The 23,949-nt window shown below is 44.2% G+C and overlaps 1 protein-coding gene across 4 annotated transcripts in view; it reads left to right on the forward strand.

Moving 5' to 3' along the window:
• The window catches only part of CCZ1 (CCZ1 vacuolar protein trafficking and biogenesis associated), a 302,840-nt gene that overhangs the window by 139,950 nt on the left and 138,941 nt on the right, over positions 1–23,949 (forward strand). For all 4 annotated transcript variants that reach the window (XM_086940736.1, XM_086940735.1, XM_086940734.1 and 1 more), the window contains 4 exons: positions 304–378; positions 5,587–5,634; positions 9,211–9,294; positions 20,578–20,753. In XM_086940736.1, coding sequence (XP_086796862.1) covers positions 304–378; positions 5,587–5,634; positions 9,211–9,294; positions 20,578–20,753 — 383 coding nt within the window. The remainder of the gene's footprint in view (positions 1–303; positions 379–5,586; positions 5,635–9,210; positions 9,295–20,577; positions 20,754–23,949) is intronic.

Consider the following 23,949-nt stretch of genomic DNA (forward strand, 5'->3'; position numbering starts at 1 on the left):
CTCTAAAAGCATAACCTCTTTGTATGACTATGTTCTGGTTCTATCTTAGTCCTGTGAAATGTAGCTGTAACTCAACAAATAAATCAAGAATTCAAAGAATTACCAATAGTGGTGTTTGGAAAGATGAGATCTATGTTCCCACACAAGTGGAAGCAGGAAGAAGCTACATAAAACATGATGATGATTTTTTTGGGTTTTTTGTTTTTACATTCACTTAAGTGTCCTATTAATAATTTGTATAGATATTTTATTGTTCTGTTATCTCAGTAAGTCCCATGGTCATTTACTCTTTTACACATCCAGGTTGTACAGAATCCTATTGTAGAAAAAACCAAGGATGGAAAACCTGCAGCGGAATATCAGGAGGACGAGTTACTGGTAAGACCCCATTACATTTGAAGGGATCATATTTATTTATTACAATAAAATACCATTTGCTCAAGATAACAATATAAATTAAGAAGACAAGAATAATACATATGAACCAATTAGAGAAAAATAGCTGTGGTAGTTGTATTGTATATTGAGATGGTAAAGTGGTTAAACCTTGAGGTTTACCACTGATTTTTCAGTGAAAAATGGCCTTATGTAGGCTGTAGTGACTTTTGTGGAGCATTGCAGTTGCCCTTCCTTCTTGAGGTTCAGCCAAACAGAGTAGCTAGAATTAGTTATAAAGAAGAGGAATAAGTACTCTACTGATCTGTCGGCGCTTCTAATACAGGCAGGACAAGAATAGTCCTTTAAGACAGAAAGAAAACTATATATATGGACCTCCCCCCCACACACACACACACGCACATCCACTAGTCACCTGCTGCTAGCCAATCATCCCAGCCCTGTTCCTGCAGTTACCAAATGTTGGCAGGATGCAGAGAATGGCTTCTTACGCACCATGTTTGTTTGGATTCTAGCTCCTGTTTCAACTTCTAGAAGAGCAAATATTCTTTCCGTTTTCAATAAGTCTGTATAGATGAAACAAATTCCGGCTTTAAGGAAATGTGTTCAGTGTCCTATTTTTTCTCAGTGACTGATCTGCAAAAGGCCTCTTGTTGGGAATTCCAAATTGGTAAGATCCTCTAATTTCTGTGCCGAAATCCTGCCAAGGTTGCTGGGGACCCTAATTTTGTCCATGTTAAGGGCATAGCTTGGCTGGCTTTTGTTTCAGAACAGTGCCCTTCTCGGTTAGGTTATTGGGATTCAAAACAAGCCAAGCATTTGTTTCGGCTCCCCCTATTGATACCATTCCCCTATTGATACCACAGTAAGAGTTGCTTGCACCCATTTGCAGAATTAGCCAAATCTTGCTAAACAACTTTGTAATTGAATTATCACGTTTATTTCTGCCTATGTAACAATCTTTAATTTACAATTCTGTTTCTACCGGGGAAGATTGCTCTCCGAACCAGCAGTTTCAAAAGTTTAGATTGAAACATTGGAATTCAAAGCATGGCCGACTCATTGTAATGAGAAACTTGCATGCTCAATTTGTGACAGTTATTGCAGACTTCAAGAAAACTTATAAATTCTACTTCCCCGTCTATCTTTTGGTTATATTAAGGAAGCAATGGCTTTGGAGAATCAAGGAAAGAAGAGCAAATGATATGTCTTTGTTTTCTTAAGACAGATACATTTGGTTTCAGTCATATCTACTTATAAACAAGAAAATGGGAAAAAAGCAAGATTTTTGTGAAATTCCGAGGTTTCTCTTCTGGACTTCTGATGACCAGGAAGTTGCTTTGCAGCACTGCAGCAGCATGAAGTCAGGAATGTTGTGACAGACACTGCGGCTACTCACAGCTGGCTCAGTCTGCATGTGTAGACCCCCTTGGCTCAGGAATTCAGGTGGTGTCTTGCCTATCTGGACATCAAGTGATTTCATATAATACTAAGGTAACGAGGGTTCCTTGGCATACAGTTGGCCATTATCACCAGGGCTGAGCTGCAAGTTATGTCTTCTCCTAGTGCGGTCATGCGTTTATCTATCTTGGAATAACCCTCTACTGACAAAGCTACATGTCCGCTCATTACTGCCACTCATTTTGCATTGCAACACTTCATCTTTTCTGAAAACATTTAGGACCGAGTCAGAATGGAGTCATGAATTTGCCTTTTGATAGCAAAATCTTGTTAGCTCTTTTCTCAGTTGAAATCCTAGAGAATTGTAACAGAAAGATCCTTCAACTTAATTTCAAATAGCATATTCATGGTCTTTTATCTGCTTTACAAATATACAGAACTGTTAAAGCCATACTGCTTTTGAAGGAAAGCTGCTACTTCATTTGGATCACACTGAACATACACGTTTTGACTCAAACAGGGGTTTTAACTGCTATTCACAGCATTGATCAAGCACCATGCCATCCCAGAGAAAGGTTCACTTTTATTTGTTCAGATAGATTAGCCTTGTGGCACCCAAGACCAATAGGTGCTGAACACGATGTTGAAAAATCAATCCCCAGTCCAACCTCCTTTTGTTTTTGTCTTCTAAAATTTCAGAAAGCACCTTTGGACCTCTACAGGAGATTTAGTTCTGTCTGTTCCTGGAAGCTAGCAAGTTGGTACTGGTTCAATAGAGTCTGTGACTTGTCAAAGCTTTTAGAGGTTTTACTTCAGGTTCTTCATTGTCCTCAAAAGTAGCATGGACCTCAGACGTATTTTAGATCTGTATGATCCTAACCAGTTTCAAAAGATCACTTTAGCTTTATTTTTTGAGGCATTGCATTGGGAAGGATTCTCCTTGAGCCTGTAGACCACTCCCTAATTTCCTATTATCATTAGGAAAGCAGGGACAGTAGCACTAATTCTCCATCTGAAGTATTTGCTGACATTAAGGTGCCTTCCAGTTGTCCTCAACCGTTGGCTATTTACAGACGTTTTCTATATGATTTCATCCTTTATTCTCCAGTAGGAGAACTCAATATCTAGTAGAGAATTCTGCCACAAGCCTTCTGATACCGGGTAATACTCGTAAAAGACGTTCAATTGCTGTGCATCAACTGTAACTTAGAGTTCTGTCCCAACATCAGCAAATCGCAGATAGTTACCAAAAAGATAATTCTTTTTAGCGCGATCTGTAATATTTTTCTGGAAGTACCTTAAGGCCTTCCTAGAGAGTTAACACTTTGAAACAAACAATGGTCCACCTCTAGTTGAGGACTCGCACAGTGACATGCCAGTATCAGAGGCTATTACGCCTTATGGGCTCTTGCATTTTTTTAATTCCCTCTTGCCCATTTGGAAATGAAAGCTGTGTAGCACCTTTTAATCCTTTGAAGCAAAAAAATCATTATCTCAGAAAATGCTATGGACTTTGGCAGGAATATTTCCTTAAAATTCAAGCATTCTAACATACAGCCACTCAGGTTTCAATGATGATTGACTATGTTTAGCCTGGAAAAGGACACTCCAAGTAAATTGCCTGCAGTTAAATACATATTCCTATGGCTCAGATCATTTATTCCAATGTGTGACTCGGTTATCAACAACAACATTTTTCCTGTTAGCTTTCACCAGAAAGGAAAACTCAACAGTGAAGCAGGCATCTTGAGTGGATCATACCACATTCCTGAAGGGTGCGAGAAAGAACAGACAAACTTTTGGTCAATACTTACCAAATGGGGTTTTCCTCAGAATGGTTTGATTTCAGAGCAGTCGCCCTCGAAGCTGGGGAACCGGGTTTGAGTCTCGGCAATGGCGCTCAACATCCTGTGATTCTGGGCAAATCACTTAATCTCCCCGTGCCTAACAAAAATGAATGTGTCCTTCTGTAACGAAACTGGTGCTGTGAAAAGCGCTCTGATACCCGATGTCTCGGGTCTAGTTTGTGCTATATAAAACTCTAATTAAAAAAAAACAAAAAAACACAAGGTGTCTTCGGTTGTGTCTGATCTAGCTGCAAAAGAGAATTCTTCTGGAATGTCCTTTACCTGGATTGTTGGGGCATATATTATCCTTGACTTCACTGATCCACAGAATAGGAAGGTGAAATCTTCCAGCAAATTGGAGGTGAGCCTTATAGTCCCATTCTGGCTGAGGCAGGATTGGATTTCAGACCACACTTTGTTTTGTGCTCTACTTCTTCACGTGCCATTATCTCTTGGTTCAGCAAGATGGGAGGATTCTTAATCCTTCACTTCCATTGCTCAATGTAAGAGCCTGGTTCCTGAAAAATCTAGACTGATTTGCACAACTAAGCCAGTTAGAGCCAGAATATGCTGTCAAATGCACATCCACAAAAGATTATGCTGGGTGGATGGGAACAATGTAAAAGTTACATATACATTGTTAAAAACAGGGCCAAGGGAGATTCTGATAAAGTACTGAAAAAGAAGACACATTCCACAAAATCAAAATTGGTGTCATAAGTAGCAGTCCAGAATATATTTGATGTATGAAGTTTTTAGGATGTCAAGAAATTAAGTATATTATGCTTAAGGACCTTGGCTATGACTTATAGTTGTCCGGAGCTTGTTGACAGTGTGTTGTTCCCAACACCTCTGTGCATTTCAGCATTTTACTGTGTTTCTTTTAACCTGTCCAACTACTTTGCACTTTACCAACCAGCACACAAGCTCTGCACTCAAGCTAAAAACCTGCTATGCATTTCCATTTGAAATACACGGGTAGTTGAGATTTCTCAGGCGTGTGGCCAGCATTGTGGAACTTGTTACCGAACTTGATCATTCATCCTGTGAGTTCTCTCTGTTTTTATTAAAACACACATACTCTAAGGCAACTGCTTTAGCGCAAAGCCCTCTTGTAAGTGGTATGTATAATATAAATGCCATAATTCACTGATTGAACCACTAGAAATGCTTAGAAATATTGAAAGTAGGATTCTGGTCTTCACTGCATAAAATGTGTGCATGTAGGCAAGTAAACCTTTGGATGCCATGTAGAAAAAATCTATCATGGTGTATCTCAGGTACTTGGTGGATCTATAAATTGTTGTCCTAAGTTTTTTAGTCAGCAATAAGTCAGAAGTAACATGCTGGACCTTCTACTCAAAGAGGATGGTCACAGCACAGTTTTATAACTTAGTTTGCGACCAATCAAACAGTTTGCCATGGGATCCATTTTCAAATTCCTTGCAGTGCAGAAGGACTTTTCGCTAAATAAGTCACAAAATCTCTGCCGCACACATATTAATAGTGCAGAAATATGCTGGCTGCTCCTTAGGGAAAGAGAGATGCGTGGAACAGTAAACCTCAATTCCAGGATTCTCACTCAAAGCCTTTGTTGCAACTCATGCCTCTTACCATGACCAGGTTCACAATGCCACGGACAGTGAGACATTGTGACATTAGGGAGGAATGTTTCTTGTCCGCTCCCTTTGCCTTGCAACTCTAATAGAATCATAAGCTACACGAAGCAATTTGTAATAGCAAATATGAATGATAAAACGTGTGCATTCTGATTTAGTTCTTTACATTTTAGAAAGTCTGTTTCACTAACTTTGTAAATACATCATCTTTAGTGCATAATATGCTGTGTTTTCTCTCTATAAAGACAATAACTATCGGTGTACTTAGTTACAGAAAGATGATCATTGAAGATTAACAAACTGTTGCTGCTCATTGTTTTCAGGATAAAGTGTACAGTTCAGTCCTCCAACAATGCTACAACATGTACAAGGTAATAATATATTTAGTGAATACTGTCTTGCTCTAGATTGGGACTGGGAACCTGTGATATTATATTCCGAGCAATTTGGCTAAAAAGGATGTTTTTTGCAATCTTCTCTATGGCTTGTTTGCACCTCTTTTTTGCTGTTTCACCCACTTCTCAGAATTACTTCTACATTTTGCAGTTGTTCATTGACTTCAGACAAGTCACACACTTGATGAAACAATTTAAAAAAACTGATTGTTAAAGAGAAGTGGGCTTATTAAAGCGACAAACCTTAATAAACAGAACCCTATAATGCTGGAAGCTCACAAAATAAAAGAATAAACATCCTTTTCAGGTATATATGTATATTATATTTCTATATTGCGAACCTAGGCAAAAGGCAGCGCTGCACATGGTCTAAGATAACCTTAAAGTTAGTAATTAATAGGATAGCTAGCAGAGTTGCAGTCAATTAATACATTGGGATGTCATGTTTTTTAAAGAGGTGAGTCTTCAACTCTTTCCTAAAGTACAACACATTTACACAAGGCCTTTCATCAACAAGTGCCACTCCACTTTCTTGATTATTTTCATATCCAGTATTTATCTCCTAAAACAGACTCTGATATCCTGAAATGTATCTCCATCAATAGACATTTGTTTAGTGCGCCATTCTCTCAGAAGAAGGGGTGGCAGAACCATATTTATGTTGCCTATAACACTCGGTGGTCAGCCATGTAGAACATGGATAGCCTCATTAATCTAACAAATATCTTTAAGAATTTCTTTTGTCACATTTCTAGTAGCGAATAGGTTGATATTCATCACTCGAAACCCTCTAACTACATGTGTTCTTTACAAAGATATAATATTTTTATGAAGACCTAAAAGGTACCTTAAGACCTCTTCTAAGTGATTTATAAGCATGGTAAGCAAAGAAGAAGAAGCACTCAGTCTGCTGAATGGGTTAGCACCAGTAGAATGTGTTTTAAAATGTTGGGATCCACCAAGCCTCCTAGTTACGGTAAGAGGTGAGCTGAATTTTGGCTTGCAGGATTCCAGTTTTGGATGTGGCTTGGGCAGCTCGCGACTTGTTGATGTTCTTCAAGACCCTTTGACTTTTGTGTATTGGCTTATCATTGGCTTCCATTGGTGGCCGAGCTGGAAGAGCTAAGGATGTGTAACAAAAGGGGTATCATTTCATAGAATCTGCAGCAGACATTCCTGGACTAATCCTTGGGAGTAAACTTGGTGGATGAATATAAGAAGGAAACCATGTTAGTCTCCATTTCATATTCCAGAATGGCAGTGTGATTTAGATAAATAAAAATTGCTAACATATTTGAATAACCACACCATTAATAATGTGGTGGTATAAAAGCATGAGCCATCAGGTGAAGTTTCAGGAGGTGCCAGAAGACTGGCTGAACTATTGGGTCGCTGAATATTTATTTTGAAAGTTTGCAGTTCACAGATGCAACCCAGCAACTAAGCATACAGAAAGCTAGAGCAAAGCCGAACACTTCTGTGTGCTCAGTGTGGGCTGCCTATCTGATAAATTGTGTATACAAGTTGAATGAAGTTTAAGCCTTTGGTAATACAGGTCAGAATAAATAAACCTGTTAAGTTTCTAAAACTTTGTGCTACCAAGATCTTGATTTTTCGTGGCCTGCTGAGTTAGGTTCTACTCCTGCCCCTTCAGTTTTTGCAAAAAAGTTGATATTTACTTTGATCACAAGCTCTCTTTCTCTATGCGGATACATCGTACAACTGCCACTTGTTAACCTTTATCTGCTCTGCCTAACTACTTTACTAATCCCTACATATTGTTCAGAATGTGGCATCTTGTACCATTCTTAAGTTGCCTGCACATCAATTAGGTTGCCACACAATGTGGAAATCTCCATTGACTTCTGATTCAGAGGCACACTGTTTTTACAGCTGTATATTCTAAGTGTTCCACAAAATGGGCATCCTATTTCTGAGAGGCAGTTTTTTCTCTATCAGCCGAAGCGTATCCCAAAACCAGAGGGTGCAATCTGCTGATTATGCCGTTTATAACGTTTATAAAATAAAATGTAGCTTGTGATAGAACTCCCTCATGCAGATTTAACATCCATTCCTTCTCTTACTTAGGAAGAAACCTAAGACTTGGCTTTTTCAGTTCCCCAAATTTTACAGGTTAGCATGAGGATCTTACTTTTACAGCTCCAGGATACCCTTTTAGATAAAGGAGCACTTTAAAAAACATATAACGTATTACAGAGTGGTTTCTACAGCAGATGCACACGATACACCAGTTATGGAAGGAGCACTTAACTAGTAGTCCCAAACCGAAGTTACCAGTTATTAGCTTAGTTGTTATAACTCATGATTTCGAGGTCTTTTAAGAAGACTAATCTTACTGCCTGCTGACAATTTCAAAATTGTGAAGTCTGATTTCATTTTCTACACTACTCGCTCCTGTACCTGTTTTGGTCTCCATGATTCTTCTAGATTTCCATCAAAATCGCTCTTCAGTAGACACCCACTGTCTGTAAATGGAAGAATGTAATTACACATGAATATTGTAGACCAATACCCAAAACGAATCTGTTCAAGTCGTTGGGCCCTCCTGTCAAAAAGTACCTAGAAACTGAAAATTTATCAGTGGTGGCAATGAAGCCATCAGAACTGCTGGCACAGAATATAATGAAATAGATGCTGAGAAGCAAAACAGAGCCAGTTCCAAAATATTGCTGTCCTGATAGCATAACTTTGAACCAGACCACTACCATGTCATTTTCCACCATTCAATGCTGTTGTTCCCTACTGCCTCCCACAAACTCCCATGTAGTGATGTTTGTCATCGCCAGTGCAGCCACGTCTGCTCCCATTCTCTTTGGTAGTTCCTTACCTCCCCACAATCTTTGAGATTTCTTGACCTTCGTATTTCCTCCCACAAACACAGGCTTCTCCCAAGAGGAGTTTAGAAATTTGTGACAACTAAAAGTTTATATTCCAATAACGCATCTCTCCCAAGCCAAGCCACACTTAGTGTGTGACCTTGTTGTGTGTGCAAAATAAAGAGTCTTAGGTCAAGGAGGCTTTCAAGAAGGGAAAGGTTGTGCTGATCAGCCCTCTCCCCTTTGTATCATGTTAATTACAGATGTTTATTTACTGTAGCAGATAAAGGTGATGGAAAATAAAGGAGCTGGAGCTAGGCCCTTATCCAGAGTCCAAAACCTAGTTAATGGAACCGCTGGGGTGGGGTTTGGGATCGAGCATGTGGTGAGAGCGCTATTTAGCTGTGCTGCTGTAGGTGAGGTGGAGAAACGTATGGTCAATTGGCAAGATTTCAGGTATGAATAAGGTCAGATATTCTGCTTCTCAAAAGTATTTACTGAAGTGTATTATTCTTTTTTTTTTTTTCTAAACTATGTTGATGGTGGGACATTACTCGGAGTACCATAATCTTTGGGTACCCTGCGTGTGCTCCATATGAGCTTCAATGCATGAAAGGATACGATTCAGTCTTGTGTCTACTATTAAGACCGTTTGGATTGAACAACAATTTTATGGCACCATCTCGTAACTTCATTTCCTCTTGTTTTTCTTGAGCTATTCAATGGGACGTTTCAGAAAACTATGGAATATGGAGGAGTCGAAGTCCTGAAGAACAGATTAGAAAAATTCTTCCATCGGGTGAGAAAAAACAGTATTTACTCTTTTGGTCCTGCTGCATTGACTTCCTTCTGTTCAGCTTGAAGTTGGTGTCGTCTAACTAAATGTGACACTTTTTTTGAATCCTAAATGACAGGGCACACAGAATCCAAATAAACTTTGGTGCAGAAAATAGGAAGTAAGGTGGTACAATTAACGGAACTGAAGTAGCCATAGGAAAATGTATAGCAGAATGTATGCGCATTGGCAAAGCTGTGGATAAAATTAAATTCTAGGATGCAATAGTCACTCAACATTATAATTTGCTTGGTTGTGTCGTTTTCCACACCACTTCAGGACTCCTGCCAGGGAAGGAGTGCTTGTGCGTTCCAGTGAAATGGGAAACCATTCACCCTAGAATTCTTTTGTGAAGCTGATCTAGAATAAATGAAGATGTGAGAGATTTTTCTAAGACACAAAGGCTACCCAGACTTTTTGTGATGTAAACACCCTTGATAGTGTAATGAAATTAATTAAGATGTTTGCATTTGGGTGTGGAGGGTGTGTTAGCATCATCCAACTAGTGCAACAAGGTAGTGAGCATGGATAGTCTAAACAGTGAGAGCAAGTAGAGGCACCAAGTGAGAAATGCTCTCCCAGCTGCATTTATTTGCAGCTGTTTGTGATACCTCCCTGAGATATTATTAATTCCAAGTACCTATCTTGTTGCTTTCTTCCAAGTGATTGTGATGGTAGACACAAAATTAAGAAGGTAACAATTAGAACATGTCTGGATAATTCTGCAATCTTGCTTCCAAATCAGATCACAAACTTCTCATACAGTGATACTAGGATCATAGTTGTCTTACTCTGAAGCATTCACTGATGATTAATAGAAGCAACATCATCCTGATATTTGCCCGTAAAGACTTACCTTTAAAGGCAAAAAGATCCAAATGTTTATTCGTATCCAGCGGGGTGTCTCAAGTTTCGGTAACTATATATAGTGTGTGTGTACTCTTCTTATAACTTTTAACTCATATATTTACTTGCTTGGTACACAATATGATTTTATTTTCTTACAAGAATTATGAATAAAGCAGGACAGGGTTTAAAATGTATCTTTATAGTGTGATATCTACTTTGGGTTTACTTATTGTTCTTACTCTGTAAATATTATATTGTTCATGGCTGGGATTTTATATCCTTTTAGGATTTTCTTTTTAGGTTGCTTTAAGAGCAACAAGATGTCTAAGTGGGCGTGAACTACAAGGTACAGTGTTTAACTACTTCCCGTTTTTAAAGAACCCTTCCTCTTATTCCTTTCATTTGAAAATGATTCTGTAATTGTTATAATAGATTGCGAAGTTAGGGTACTATGTACTAAGAGACAGATTGTAAAAAGTGGTTTCAAATTGTTTCCCTAGTTTTTGCAACTTGTCTTAGCTTTACAGTGCAGTCTAGGTACTAATAGGTCACGTGAAATACCCAGTCTTGTGGGATCGCAAAATGATTTGCTAAATAGGCGGGTGCTATTATCTTCTTGTGAGTGGATACATGCACAGGTGTGCCTAATATTGAACTGCAGTTCACCATCCTTGTGTTGCATTCCATGTGGAAAAAGTTATTTCTTTTTTTTTAAAGCAGTAAGCGTCCTTGTTCCTCTTGTGCACTAGCCTTTTACTTGAGTGCTGAGTTCAAATGGACAGACTCTAGAGGAATAATTTAGCTGGTCAAACCCAGCATCTTTATTTTCATCACGTCCTCAAGGTCATAGTTTTACTATTTTATCACACTTTAGCAACTTTTAGTAACATTATCATTTCACTTTCTTTCTTGTCACATCTCACACATATTTTTGTAAAAGCTAATAATCCCATTAGCTGCTGTGGAGAGGGGATCTCGAGGGTACCAGTGTTTACTTACCTGGGTGTGATATTCGAAGAGAAGGGCTCTTGGACCCCACAGGTGGATGCGAAATCTTTAGCTGTCACCAGATCCACCTCTGCACTTTTGAGTTTTGCCAAGCGTCTTGGGTCTCGACCAAAGGAGGCATTATTGAAGGTTTACAGAACCAAATGTTTATCTATAGCTTCCTACGGAGCCCCACTGTGGGGCCACTCAAACTGTGGCAAACTACAAACAGCAGAAAATCACTTTCTTAGGTCCTTATTGGGCGTTCCACAATCCACACCAGTCCTATCAATACACACTGAATTAGGGCAGGGTTATCTCACTGGCTCGCTTCAACTAGCGCCCCTCGTGTGTTGGACCAAAACTTGGCTGAACAAGGACATCACTCTGAACCACACAATTCTCAGGGACTGCATGTCCTTGGATAACGCCTCAAAAATCCAGTGGTTGGAATACATAAAGGGGGAGATGGGCAGACTCGGCAGACCAAATCTGTTCAGCCACCCAAACACTATACTCAAGGAAGACTTGAAATGGATTAAAGAAAACTTTATGAGGAGGGCAGTTCAAACACGGGAGGAGAAAGAATTAATTAAACCAAGAGTCAGAGCTAACTTTCTACTCCTGACCTCGCCCCAAATTGAACCTTATCTAAAAATCTTGAGCAGACCATTCCATCGTCACTTGCTTATCAGATTTAGGTTCAATCTAATCCAATACTCCCTGGGTGATTTTCCTGTGTGGGGTGTTCCTGATGAGTCTACCCCGTGTAGCTGCGATAACTTTTCTGAGCAAACCCTCATGCATTTTGTTATGTTTTGTAGCCACTACAAAGTGAGTAGATCGAGGTTCTTGGCACCCATTTTAAGAGATGCAGGTTTCGTCCAGGTACGGCCTGCTTTACTTTATCTCCAGTTATTAGGTAGTACCAGGACAATTCTCGGGGTTGCTAGCTTCCTGGTCGCTGCCATGCGTACAAGGACCAGGATGCTATCCCCGAGACAATTGGAAGGGTGATTTTTATCACCCTGTTTTCCTGCTATTGATCTTTTAACCATTTCTAACTTTTTGTACTGTGTATGATTTATACTGACATGAACCCTCATATGTATGTACAGTGGACACCTTGACAGATTTGAACCCCTGATTGTTTGCTTTTTTAACCCCCATGTATTTTATTAAATTGTTTGCTTTGTAACTTTCATGAATCTTATCAAATTGTAATTAACTTGTAAATATATGCTGTTTTGTCGCTTTTATGATTTTAAATGTAATCGAATAAAGATTGTTTTGACTTGACTTGACTTGAATCCCATTGAACAGAGATAATAAGGCCTACCTGGATTTTTTTTGTGCTTGTTTTTTAGATGAGACCTGGAGGCTGACGTTTAGTCATCTGTGTTATGTGGTTAAAACTACATATATGGTTGTAGGCGTCTTAAAAATGCATTTAAAAAGTTGTGGTTTCATGCAAAAATGTCACTGTTGTTTACCATTATCTACCACCTACACATTAGTCATGATGTAACACAATCATTTATTCAGGAAAATAGTATATCTATCACGAATGCTCTTAGAGGTGAGGTACAAAAATTGTTAGCTAAACACAAAATAGTAAATGAAGGAAATCATTAAACAAAAATATAACTGGCGTGTAAGACATCTTGTTATAATTATTCATGTAAATTATGTCACAGAAATAAGAAATGTATTTAATTTAAAATGTAGCCAGATTAAAACATGGGTATAAGGTACACACCTAAATAAAATTACTCTTAGGGAAAATATAAACTGTGTTGGAAATAATCCTCTTATAAATCCACAACGTAAACATTATTGTGGCTTACATTCGTTATTTTTCTGTACTAAAACATGGCAGTAGTGTAGTATGCAGTATTATTTATTTTGTGATTATTAATATGCTCCCCTCCCCATATCTGTATACTGAACTCATTATTGTGAATTATGATGTACTTTATGTTAAGGTTGGGGGACTGAGTTTTATTTGCTTCATACTTTTTTGGCATTCCATTGTTTTTGCAACATTTAACATGTAATTCATAATAGATTTAATAATATATTCCATTTAGTTTCATTGTGTAAATGTTGTTGGTGTTACAGTGATAGTACATGGTATAGTAATCTTCGAGATTGATGGTTTTGGATAAATGAGTCAATATATAAGATTAGAATACCTATTCCTGTGCAAAGGGATCGGAAGTACGAGTAGTGAGATCATTATCACACTTATGCAGGTTTCCCAGATGGGTTTGGCCGACAAAACTGGGCAAAATAGTTTGAGGTACAACACCAAGGAAAAATGCCATAAATGCTGATTTGGTTCACTAAATACACAATCCATATGTTAGGAGTCATTCCAATGTAAAAACAAAATCAGAAATGGAAGAATTTATCAAACTCAGTCCCTCACACAAGATATTAGTGTTTTCCAGCTGCAGTAAAAAAAACTATCCCAAACAACTCTCAGTTTGGCTTAAAACATTATAATGGGTGGCCAAGATGGCGGGCTGAGAGGTCGCACTTGCCGAGAGCTCCCGGACCCCTGAATCCCTGCACCGCTTGTAACCGCTGATTCCCCCCCCCCCGGATCACGCGGCGACTGAGCCTGGTGCCCACGGTGGAGGTGTGGAGCGACTGCTGAGCCCGGTTTGCGCCGTCGGGGGTGAGATCCTGACCGGTGAAGCCCGGTTAGAGTCCCGCTGAATGGCCCGTGTGCGAGCCGGAAGCCGCGAGTCTCCCGAACCTCGGAGCATGACGGAGCGCCCAGCCGTCTGTGTGTGAAGCCCGCAGCGGTGCATGAACTGTCGGAGTGGGAGTCAGCAGCGGCTTCGCGAACGGCTCGGAGTTGTCCGACGGCGGTTGTACGGAGCGGAGCAGAGCGGAGGTGAAGAGCGGAGGCGGAGTCGACATCGCCTCACTACGCCAGCCCGTGGATTGAAGAGGCCCGCTGGGAGAGGCCGCTCTGGCCAGTTGTCTGAGCGGAGCAGAGGAACGGGGCTCCCGGGGCGGATCTCCCCCTGAGGCTACGGGCCCCGGCGACCATCGCACCGTGACTTTGCCCACTGGCTGGATTTTTGGGTCCCGGATCAGAGACGAAGGGGGGTTCTCCATCTTGGGCGTTGGCCCCTCGACATTACAGAGCGGCCATTTTGTGGTCTCCGGCCGGGCAGCTCGGCCTTTCTGGTGCTCTTTGTGTGGCGCTGCCCCCGGCCGGCATATAGCTGCTTTCTTTGCTGGACAGTAAGCCTCAACGTCCTCTACTCAGCTGCAATGTCGAACGCTAGAGGACAGCGACGGGGCGAACGAACCTTGCCGGACATGCTGGGACGCGGCGCCCTACGCAGCGGTGGAACCCAACCCGCCACGACCTCCCCAGCCCCGACCAGGGGAGCAGATGGCGGAGAACCCCCGGTGACGAGATCATTTCTCGAATCGCTCTTTAGCTCCCTTCGGGAGGACTTCCAAACGCTCAAGCGTGAGGTGGCCGGGGAGGTCCGCGAAGTAAGGAGAGAGATGGACTCCCTGGGGGAACGTGTGAACACAGTGGAGGAAGCGGGTCACTCCAGGGATGAGGAGATTACCCATCTGCAGCAGGAGGTCCTGCGACTGCGGGAGCAACAGATTGAGCTACAGGCCCACGCCGAGGACCTTGAAAATCGGTCCAGGCGGAACAACATACGGGTCCGCGGTGTGCCGTCCGGTGAGGAGGGTGAAGACGTGACTGCATATCTGGTGGCCCTCTTTCGTGCGATCCTGGGAGAGTCGGAGGACTTTCGGATCCGCATAGACCGAGCACATCGGGTGGGCCGCCCCCGCAGAGCTACGGCGCCCGCTCCGGACATTCTGGCCTTCCTCCCGGACTTTCCCTTGAAGGAGCGGATCCTCCGAGAAGCACGAGGGCAGCAATCTTTCCGATTCCGGGACCACCCTGTGACTCTGTTTCAGGACTTATCTACAGTCACGCTGCAGAAGAGGAAATCATTCAAGATCGCCACTGACTTCCTCCGGGAGCAAGGGACACAGTATTCTTGGGGGCACCCCTTCCGTCTGATATTTCGATGGAACGGTGTTTTGCATCAGCTTCGGTCCCTCCAGGATGTCTGCGCGGTGTTGGGCCTCACAGCATCGGATACGGACACCCCGGCTCCGCGGCGGAGGCGAAGCACTCGTGACGGATGGCAGCAAGCTGGAGGGGGGACCTCTCCTCCGTCGGAGCGTCCGGGCTCGCCCATGATCAGGGCGGACATGGCGGCCGCCATCCAGGAGGCCTCCAGAGTGGCGGCGAACGGCGAAGTGGCCCGGACGGCCTGAACTCACTCCGGGGGGAGTCTACTCTAGCTTATTCCTATTGCAGGTGCGGGGATCCGGGGGGTGGGCTGGGAGGAATGGCGAGTGCTGGAGGAGGTGGCTGGACGTCCACTAGACTGATTTACCACGGCCTTGCCCATTACGGGCCGGACTGGGACAATGTCTTTTTTGGAAAGTTTGAGTAGCAGGGAACGGGGTTGGGACAGGCGGGCAGATGTTTTGAATCTGGGGCCTAGAGGGGGGGTCAGTTGCGGGGGGTGGTGTAGATTTGGTTGTGTGGGGACAAGGGGGGGTTTTCTGGTTGTGGGGTGTTGGGGTTCGGGGACTGTACTGTGCCAGTGGACGGTTCAAAGTTGCTCTGTTTTGAGGCCTCGAGTGGTGCCTTCTGTGTTTGCCTGCGGGGCTTTGCCTCTTGACATGTGCTCCATTGATCCCCCTCCTTGATGGCTCTTAAGGTGCTTACTCTCAATGTGAAAGGGCTGAATAATCCGGTTAAGAGGCGGGCAGTGTTATCCTTGTTAGAAAACTCACAAGCGGATATCTGTCTGTTGCAGGAGACCCATTTGCTGGCTAAGGACTGCTCGAGGATGCGTACCCCTAAGTTCCCCACGCAGCTGTTCTCCTCTAGCGCCTCCAAGACGGCAGGGGTGGCGATCTTGTTTTCTAGGGGGTTCAGGGGAGAGGTCGTGTGTAAGGTAGCGGAACAGAAAGGGAGACTTCTAGGGTACAGGATCAAGATGGGTGGTTTAGCACTGACTGTTGGCACCATCTACTGCCCCAATGATCGCCAGGACCAATTCTTACACAGGGCTTTGGAGGACGTAGCATCCACCTCTGATAGGCACATAGTGTTGGGGGGTGATTTGAACCTGGTTTTCGACGCGGCGATGGACAGGTCTGTGCAGCGGCGCCACCAGTTGGGTGAGCTTTCGGGCTCGATTCGAACTCGACTTGAGGAGCTGGATCTGCATGACATGTGGCGCCACCTCCACCCCGCCACCCGCGCATACTCTTACTTCTCACATGCCCATAGATCTTATGCGCGATTAGATCATCTCCTTGTGTCGGGCCCAATGCTCCCTTTGGCTTCGAGTGTGGACATGGGGGTCCTCTCTCTTTCTGACCACGCCCCGGTGGAGGGCGCTTTCACTCTGCCCCCGGTGGTTCAGCCGAGAGGGGTCTGGCGGCTCCGGGACACGCTTTTGCACAGGCGGTCGGTGGTGGATCAGATCCGGGCGGCCATTTTGGACTTTCAGACCATGAATGATACTGGGGATACTTCTCGTGCGACACAGTGGGCAGCCCTGAAGGCGGTGCTCCGAGGCGAATTTATAGCGATTTCCTCGGCCGAGAATAGGGACCGACAGCTCAAGAGAGATGAGCTCACCCGGCAGGTGAGGGAGCTGGAGCAGGTTCATCACAGGACAGGGGCCCCCAGGGTGTGGAGGCAGCTGAAGGCGGCACGGAAACTCCTGGCGGCCCTTGACACGGACCGGGCGGAGTATGCGATGCTTCGCCTGAAACACAAATATTATACAGGGGGCGATCGGTGTGGGCGGCTCCTGGCTAACAAACTTAGGGTGCAACACCAGCAGCACCGAGTGAAGGAACTGGTGGACCCGACCGGTGGTAGGGTCACGGCTGATGAGCAAATAGCAGACTTCTTTCGCAGCTTTTATGCAGACCTCTACACCGGGGAGGTCCCTTCGGCCCGGGCTGAGATGGCCTATCTGGACTCGGTCCCGCTCCCGTCGTTGTCTCAGGAGCAGGCTCAGTATCTGGAGCGTGATATCCGTATCGAGGAGGTGATCACGGCGATATCCCGGCTTAAAATGGGCAAGGCCCCGGGTCCGGATGGCTTTATCCCGCTGTTCTATAAAACCTTCTGTCAGGAACTGGCGCCTCTACTGACCCGCCTTTTTAACTCCTTCGCAGAGCCGGGAGCCATCCCCTCTGAATTTCTCCAGGCCACGGTTTCCGTGATTCCGAAGCCGGGTAAGGACAGGACCGCCTGTGGGTCCTACCGTCCCATTTCGCTGCTGAACACAGATTTGAAAGTGTTCACCAGTATATTAGCTGCACGCCTAGCGTTGCACCTCCCGGGCATGGTTGACTCGGACCAAGCGGGCTTTGTGCCCGGTAGGCAAACAGTAGATAACACAAAGAGGGTGACGCACATCCTCGAGAAGGCTTCCAGGATCCCTGGGGAGAGGATGCTCCTGTCCATAGACGCGGAGAAGGCTTTCGACAGGGTGCACTGGCCCTACCTAGAGAAGGTCCTGAGCAAATTTGGGATTGGGGAGAAGTTCCGTCATTTGATCTTCAATTGTTACCGGTTCCCCTCTGCGGTAGTCCGGGTGAACGGCGGCAGCTCTCGACCCTTCCCCATTGAGCGGGGTACGAGACAGGGGTGCCCTCTCTCCCCTCTGCTCTTTGCCCTGTACATGGAGCCTTTTGCTCAGAGGGTTAGGCAGAACCCCGACATTGTCGGTGTCAAGATGGGTGAATTCCATCACGCGATCAGCCTGTACGCGGATGATGTCATTCTGACGCTGGATGACCCGCGGAGATCGCTGCCGGCCTGTGTAGAGGAACTGAACGTATTCGCCGACGTGGCGGGCTTCAAGGTGAACCTGGGGAAGTCGGCCGCCCTTGACATTTCGCTTACTAACACCACTAGAGCGGAACTACAGAGGCTTTACCCTCTGAGCTGGTCCAGGGACCGGATCCCGTACTTGGGGGTCCTATTGGCGCCCTCCCTCCCGGAGATGGTCACGGCCAATTACGCGGCTCTGGGCGCGAAAATCAGGGAGGAATTGAGCCGGTGGGATAGGGGCACGCTGTCGGTACTGGGTAGGGTGGCCGCGGTGAAGATGACCCTCCTGCCTCAGGTGCTCTACCTCTTCAGAGCGTTGCCGCTCCAGCCCCCTGCGGGGTGGCTTGCGGAGACACAGACTGCCATTGCGCGGTTCGTGTGGCAGGGCCGCAGGCCGAGGATCAAGAGAAGCATCGCTATGCTGTCACCGGAATCCGGGGGGCTGGGGATACCGGACTTGCGGAAATATTTCCAGGCCGCTCAGCTCCGCTATCTAGTGGAATGGAGCCGGTGGGAGTCTGATAAGCACTGGCTGTTCCAGGACCAGGCGGTGGCGGGTAGGACGCTGCAGGAAGTACCATTCTTGAAGCGGGCCCATCGACCCCCCCAATCTCTATGCGTCTCTGGTAACGCGGGTCCCGCTCCGGACGTGGGACTCGGTGGCTGCCAGGTGCGAGCTTACCACCTTCCCCTCTCCCTTTACGCCGCTCATTGGCAACCCGGACTTCGGGCCCGGGATGGAGCAGGGCGCTTATGAGCGCTGGCGGGTGGCCCGCTGCTGCACTCTGTATCACTTGTACTGCCCTGAGGGAGTTGTCCCCTTCCCGGACCTGAGGAGGGATTATGGCCTCCCGGAAACGGAGCGCATGCGATACATGCAGGCGCGCCACTGGGCATTACAACCCCAAGTGCGCGACGCGGCACACCGGGAAATCACGGCGTATGAGCGTTGGTTAATTACTCGCACGTCGGACGCTAAACTGATCTCAGACCTGTATAAAATGCTGCAGCCCCCCTCCTTTCATATTCACAACCCCGGTCGGTAACGTTGGGAGCGTGAGCTCGGGCGCGTGTTGAGCCATAAAGAATGGGAACACATCTCCTTCCGCGCACGTCACTCGGCCTACCACACGGGTCTTACGGAGACCTTCACTAAAATCTCGACCTACTGGTACCGTACTCCGGAGAAACTGCACGAGATGGACAGGGCAATACCAGGGACGTGCTGGCGCAACTCTGGCAATACTGGTACACTAACGCACATACTATGGGAATGTCCCCTGCTGGCTCCTTACTGGGAAGAGGTCTTGGGCGAGGTAGACAAATGCTTTGGGATAGAACTGCCTAGATTCCCGGCCTATGTTCTGCTAGGGTTGTCGAACGGGCTGATGTATCCCCTTAGATCTAAGAGAGGTAGACAGATCGCAATTGCGCTGGGGTCAGCGGTGCAGAATATTCTCATACACTGGCGCACTACCACACTTCCCTCTGTAGTTGGTTGGCTGCACAGATTATGGCATGTCCTTGGAATGGAGAAGATGTCCTTAGTAGCCCTGGGGGATACTGATACCTTTGAGGAACTGTGGGAGCCCTTTCACAGCCTGTTATGTTCCGAGTTTCGGGAGATCACCTGCCCTAGATACCTTAGGTTGTTAAGGCTGACGCCGCCACCGGACCCGCCTGCTTGATTGGGTGGGGTCGGTACTGTATAGCGGGGATTTTCGGAGAGTTGCATGTAGCGGAGACTGTAGATATTGGCACGGTACAGGGGGTGGGTTAGGGTTAGGTAGTTGGGGGTTCAGTTTGGTTAGGTAGGTTTTTGGAGCGGGGTTGCTTCTCCTCCCTTCACCCCTCCCCTTTTTCCCTTCCCCTCTTCCCCTAAACCCCCCCCCCCCCCCTCCCCTTTTTTTTTCTTTTCCTTTTTTCTTCCGTTCTCTCTTGGTCCCCCCCCCCCTGATTTTCTTTCCTCCCCCCCCCCCCCATCCCGTCCCTCCCTCCCTTTCTCCCCCCCCCCCTCGTTGTTTGTATGTGACCACAGGTGCGAAAGCTATGCTCCCGAGTCGGATGGGGCCTCTTGCAAACTTGTAACTGCATTACTGTACTTGCTGTACGATGCGCATTGATGTGCGATTCCTGTGGTTTACTTGTTCCTTGCCCCTTTGTGTCCTACCCCACCCTGCTTCAATAAAATACTTTAAACCTAAAAACATTATAATGAAAGATTGTCAGTCAATGTCTGCACTTGACAGGCATTGCAGTCGTGCCGTAGCCAGTTGTGCATCTAATGCTTCTTTCTTTTTTTTTTTGTGATCTCTCTTATGCTAGCAAATGTATGACCTATGACTCTGAATTGCATTTTTATTTAATATGTCAAAGTAGTGTTTATATGCCCTTACTGAACACTATAGTGACAGGTAGGTGATAATAGATATTTATATCTCTGCAACTTCCAATGATTTCTGTACCATTTTCTTTGATTCCTACAGTACCTACAAACATTGCACCTACAGTCATGTGATCTGCTAGACATTTTCGGCGGCATCAGCTTCTTCCCGTTGGACAAAATGACCTACCTGAAAATCCAGTCTTTTATAAACAGAATGGAAGAAAGTTTGGACATTGTCAAATATACAGCTTTTTTATACAATGACCAACTTATCTGGTAAGCACCTATGCCTTCAACTGTGGTAGGAATTTTAAAGTTAAATCAAAACCATGTTCCACTCTTTGTCCTACCTCATCCTCACAAGTGAAGCTGAAACAGGAGTTGATCCCCCCCAGTTTAAAATGCCTTAATATAGAGGGGACGATCTCTTATTTTAACCCATTGACTGAAGCACTTATGTATTTAAAGCATGTAATGTGGCTCTCAGTACAGAAAGAAGACAAAAGTGCTCCTCATCGGAATTGATTAGCACTATTAGTCCCCTAACCAGTGTTTTCTGACCCAACAGTTGTTTAGGATGTCCTCCTTCATGGCATAGGCTCCAATGTTGGACGACTAGAGTGCATGATTCACTCTTTTTTTGATCTTCAGAAGGAAAATCTCTGTATCTGTACGACAAAGATGGAAGCCTTCCTTTTTCTACACTTCCCCCTATTCAGTCAAATCATCCAAGCCTAGAAGCTGTGCTGTAATAGCGTGCTAATCCTTATCTTACGGGATCTGCTGACAGAGGTAAATCACCTGGGTATAGCTATTACTTGGGTATAGCTATTACCTTATCTTATCTGGGTATAGTGCTATCCTAAATTGTAGCTAGTGTTCCTCATGCGCTAGTCAATGATGTGGTGATTCAGGTTGGCTGAAATGACAACTGGACTCTGTAGATTAACGTACATCAAGGTTCACATTTTATTTAACATTTTATATTGTTTTAGACTTAGTGTGTCAAACTATTTATTAGGTGAGCAATGTCAACTTCATGATCATACATAGATCCAGTATTGAAATATAAAAAGTGAAGTGCACACTATAAATGTCGTACAAAGTAACTAAAAAACCAAAGACCCTTAAAGTAATAAGCATTTAAAAAACAAAAGGTAGGCGAAAGTCACCCCTAACGCACGCATTTGAGAAACCAGAATCTAAGGACAGTCATGTGACTCATGATCAGTTCTATGTTTCCATAATACTCTGTGTTTGTTGCACACAAAGGTCCAGGGTAGTTTGTGAATTCAGTTAATTTTACGGCAGATTTTTGGCGCTAACCTGACTCTACAGAAGTAGACCACACACTTAGTGCAGCAATCCCTGCAGCTGGTACTAGTAGATATGCATATGTTTTTGTATTGTTCTTTTGAAGAGTGGTGCAACAGAAAATTATTTTCATTTTTAGGCTGAGATAAAAGCTTCTGCCTTCCTTTGTGTCTGTGTCTGAAAGAAATAAAAAGTGATTGATATTTCTGAAAGTGTTGTTCTCTTCTTAATTTTTTCAAAAAGTGGATAGGACGTATTAGAAAGTGTTTGGGGCCCATACATAATGCCAGGGCGGGTTGGACCCTGTAAACAGTGATGACAAAAAGCACAACACTAGCGTCTAGTTTGTTTGACAGTTGTGGCAACAACTGATTAACCGTGTATCTTATTTGGGCCTACCAGTGGCTGGTCTGTTCCTATGGAAAGCCAACGAAGTATACAACTGAAATCAATGGTAAACCACTGTGAGGACCAAAGAAGATGCATGAAATCCTCGATCTGAGAAGACCCAAAATCCTTGGAGTTGAAAGGCATCGACACTGTGAACAGGGGGCTAGGCTATTTGAACTGAACTATTTGTGACATACTAAAGGCACAATATCGAACTTTAACCACATGCACGCTAGCGGTTTTCCCGCTGTGCGCGGGGTTTTTGAAAAACCTGCGTTACATGACGAGCTCAGCTCGTCATGAGTGTACGAGAGGCGTAACTCATGACGAGCTGAGCTTGTCATGAGCGCAGAAGGGGTTAAAGAAGATGCTAGAGTTCAACTGACTTTTTCTTTTCTGTGCCACATATTTAACTAAAATATATGTAAGTATTTTGACAACCCCTATGTAACCCTATTTTTTAATTGAATATGTTGGACTGGTGTTTTTGTTTGGGATAGGTTGGGTTGACACTATGAGGTTTTACAATAAGATGTGGTGATAAAGTTGAAAATCACTCTTTTTTAATTGAGGGCTGTTTTCCTTCCTCTCTGATATATGCTCACGTGTATGGTTTTGACATATTTATAATGTATCACCGTATTTTTTATTCTGTGTTGCATTGTTTAGCATCTGAATTTGGAGAAAAAGATTTAATGAACGAGGTTGACTTTTCCAAACAACATATGAACACTTCACATTACACTATTTATTAGTAAAAACCAGACTTATTTTATTGCATACAAGTGAAGAGAACCTAACCTTCTCTTTTTGAGGTAACTACATGAATGCTCCAAGCACGTACTTTAGGATCTGGGCCTTTGGGAAACGGAACATTGTGCACAATACACTACATTCTGCCAGTGGAAAAGATGGTGCGTGGTTAGCCAGATTATTGTCAAATAAAGGTTATATTTCCTTTTTACTAAACATGCTTCTATAGTCAAATAACAAAAAAATCCTTTGCAAAAGTAAATCAAATGTTAATTATGGGCCCATATATCTTATTGGAAGACTACATTAATATAGCTGTCCTGAACACCCAATAAGGGACAGGTGTTCTACCAGATAATGAGCACCAATACATGACTTATGTTGGCCAACATTTCAGGAGACTTATAGACTTGTCATTCATGGTTTCATATAAAACTGTTTTCTTAATGCTGTGACTGAACACTGTGCTGCATTTGGTGTTCTTACATTTAACAGTTCCAACCATTTAAAACAAAATTTCATTAAAGAGCTTTGTAGAATGTCTATATTCGAAAATAACTTTCTTGAAATTAAAGACTTGTACAGTTAAAACCACCTGTTTTCTATCCCGATCTCTTGTCTGGGATTTTTCTAAAGGGTGAATATTGAAATGAAGACTCTAAAGAAGTTCCCACCTATTTGAGAGTTTAATGCTTTTTCAGATCTCGAGCAGAAAAATGCTGTTCTTCCTAGAGATCCTATTTATACACACTGCTGATCAGCTACTTTTGTACTTCTAAGATCCCTTATTTGAGGGATAAAATTGCTATACCAGAGGGATACTTTGCCTACCGGATTTGCTGCACTGCGTGGAGGGTCCCTCATTTTTGCTGCTTGTCACCTCTGGGATTCCGTGTACCGGGAAGACTTCACAACTTGCCGGACCTGCTGCGCGGGTCCCGCTACGCCTGTAGACTGTGGGGCGTCGAGAGGGGTGCTGTACATCTTTGATCCCCTTTACATACCGGCAGGGCTA

Source organism: Lissotriton vulgaris, chromosome 10 (genome assembly GCF_964263255.1).
Source record: "Lissotriton vulgaris chromosome 10, aLisVul1.2, whole genome shotgun sequence".
In the NCBI taxonomy this organism is placed as follows: domain Eukaryota; kingdom Metazoa; phylum Chordata; class Amphibia; order Caudata; family Salamandridae; genus Lissotriton; species Lissotriton vulgaris.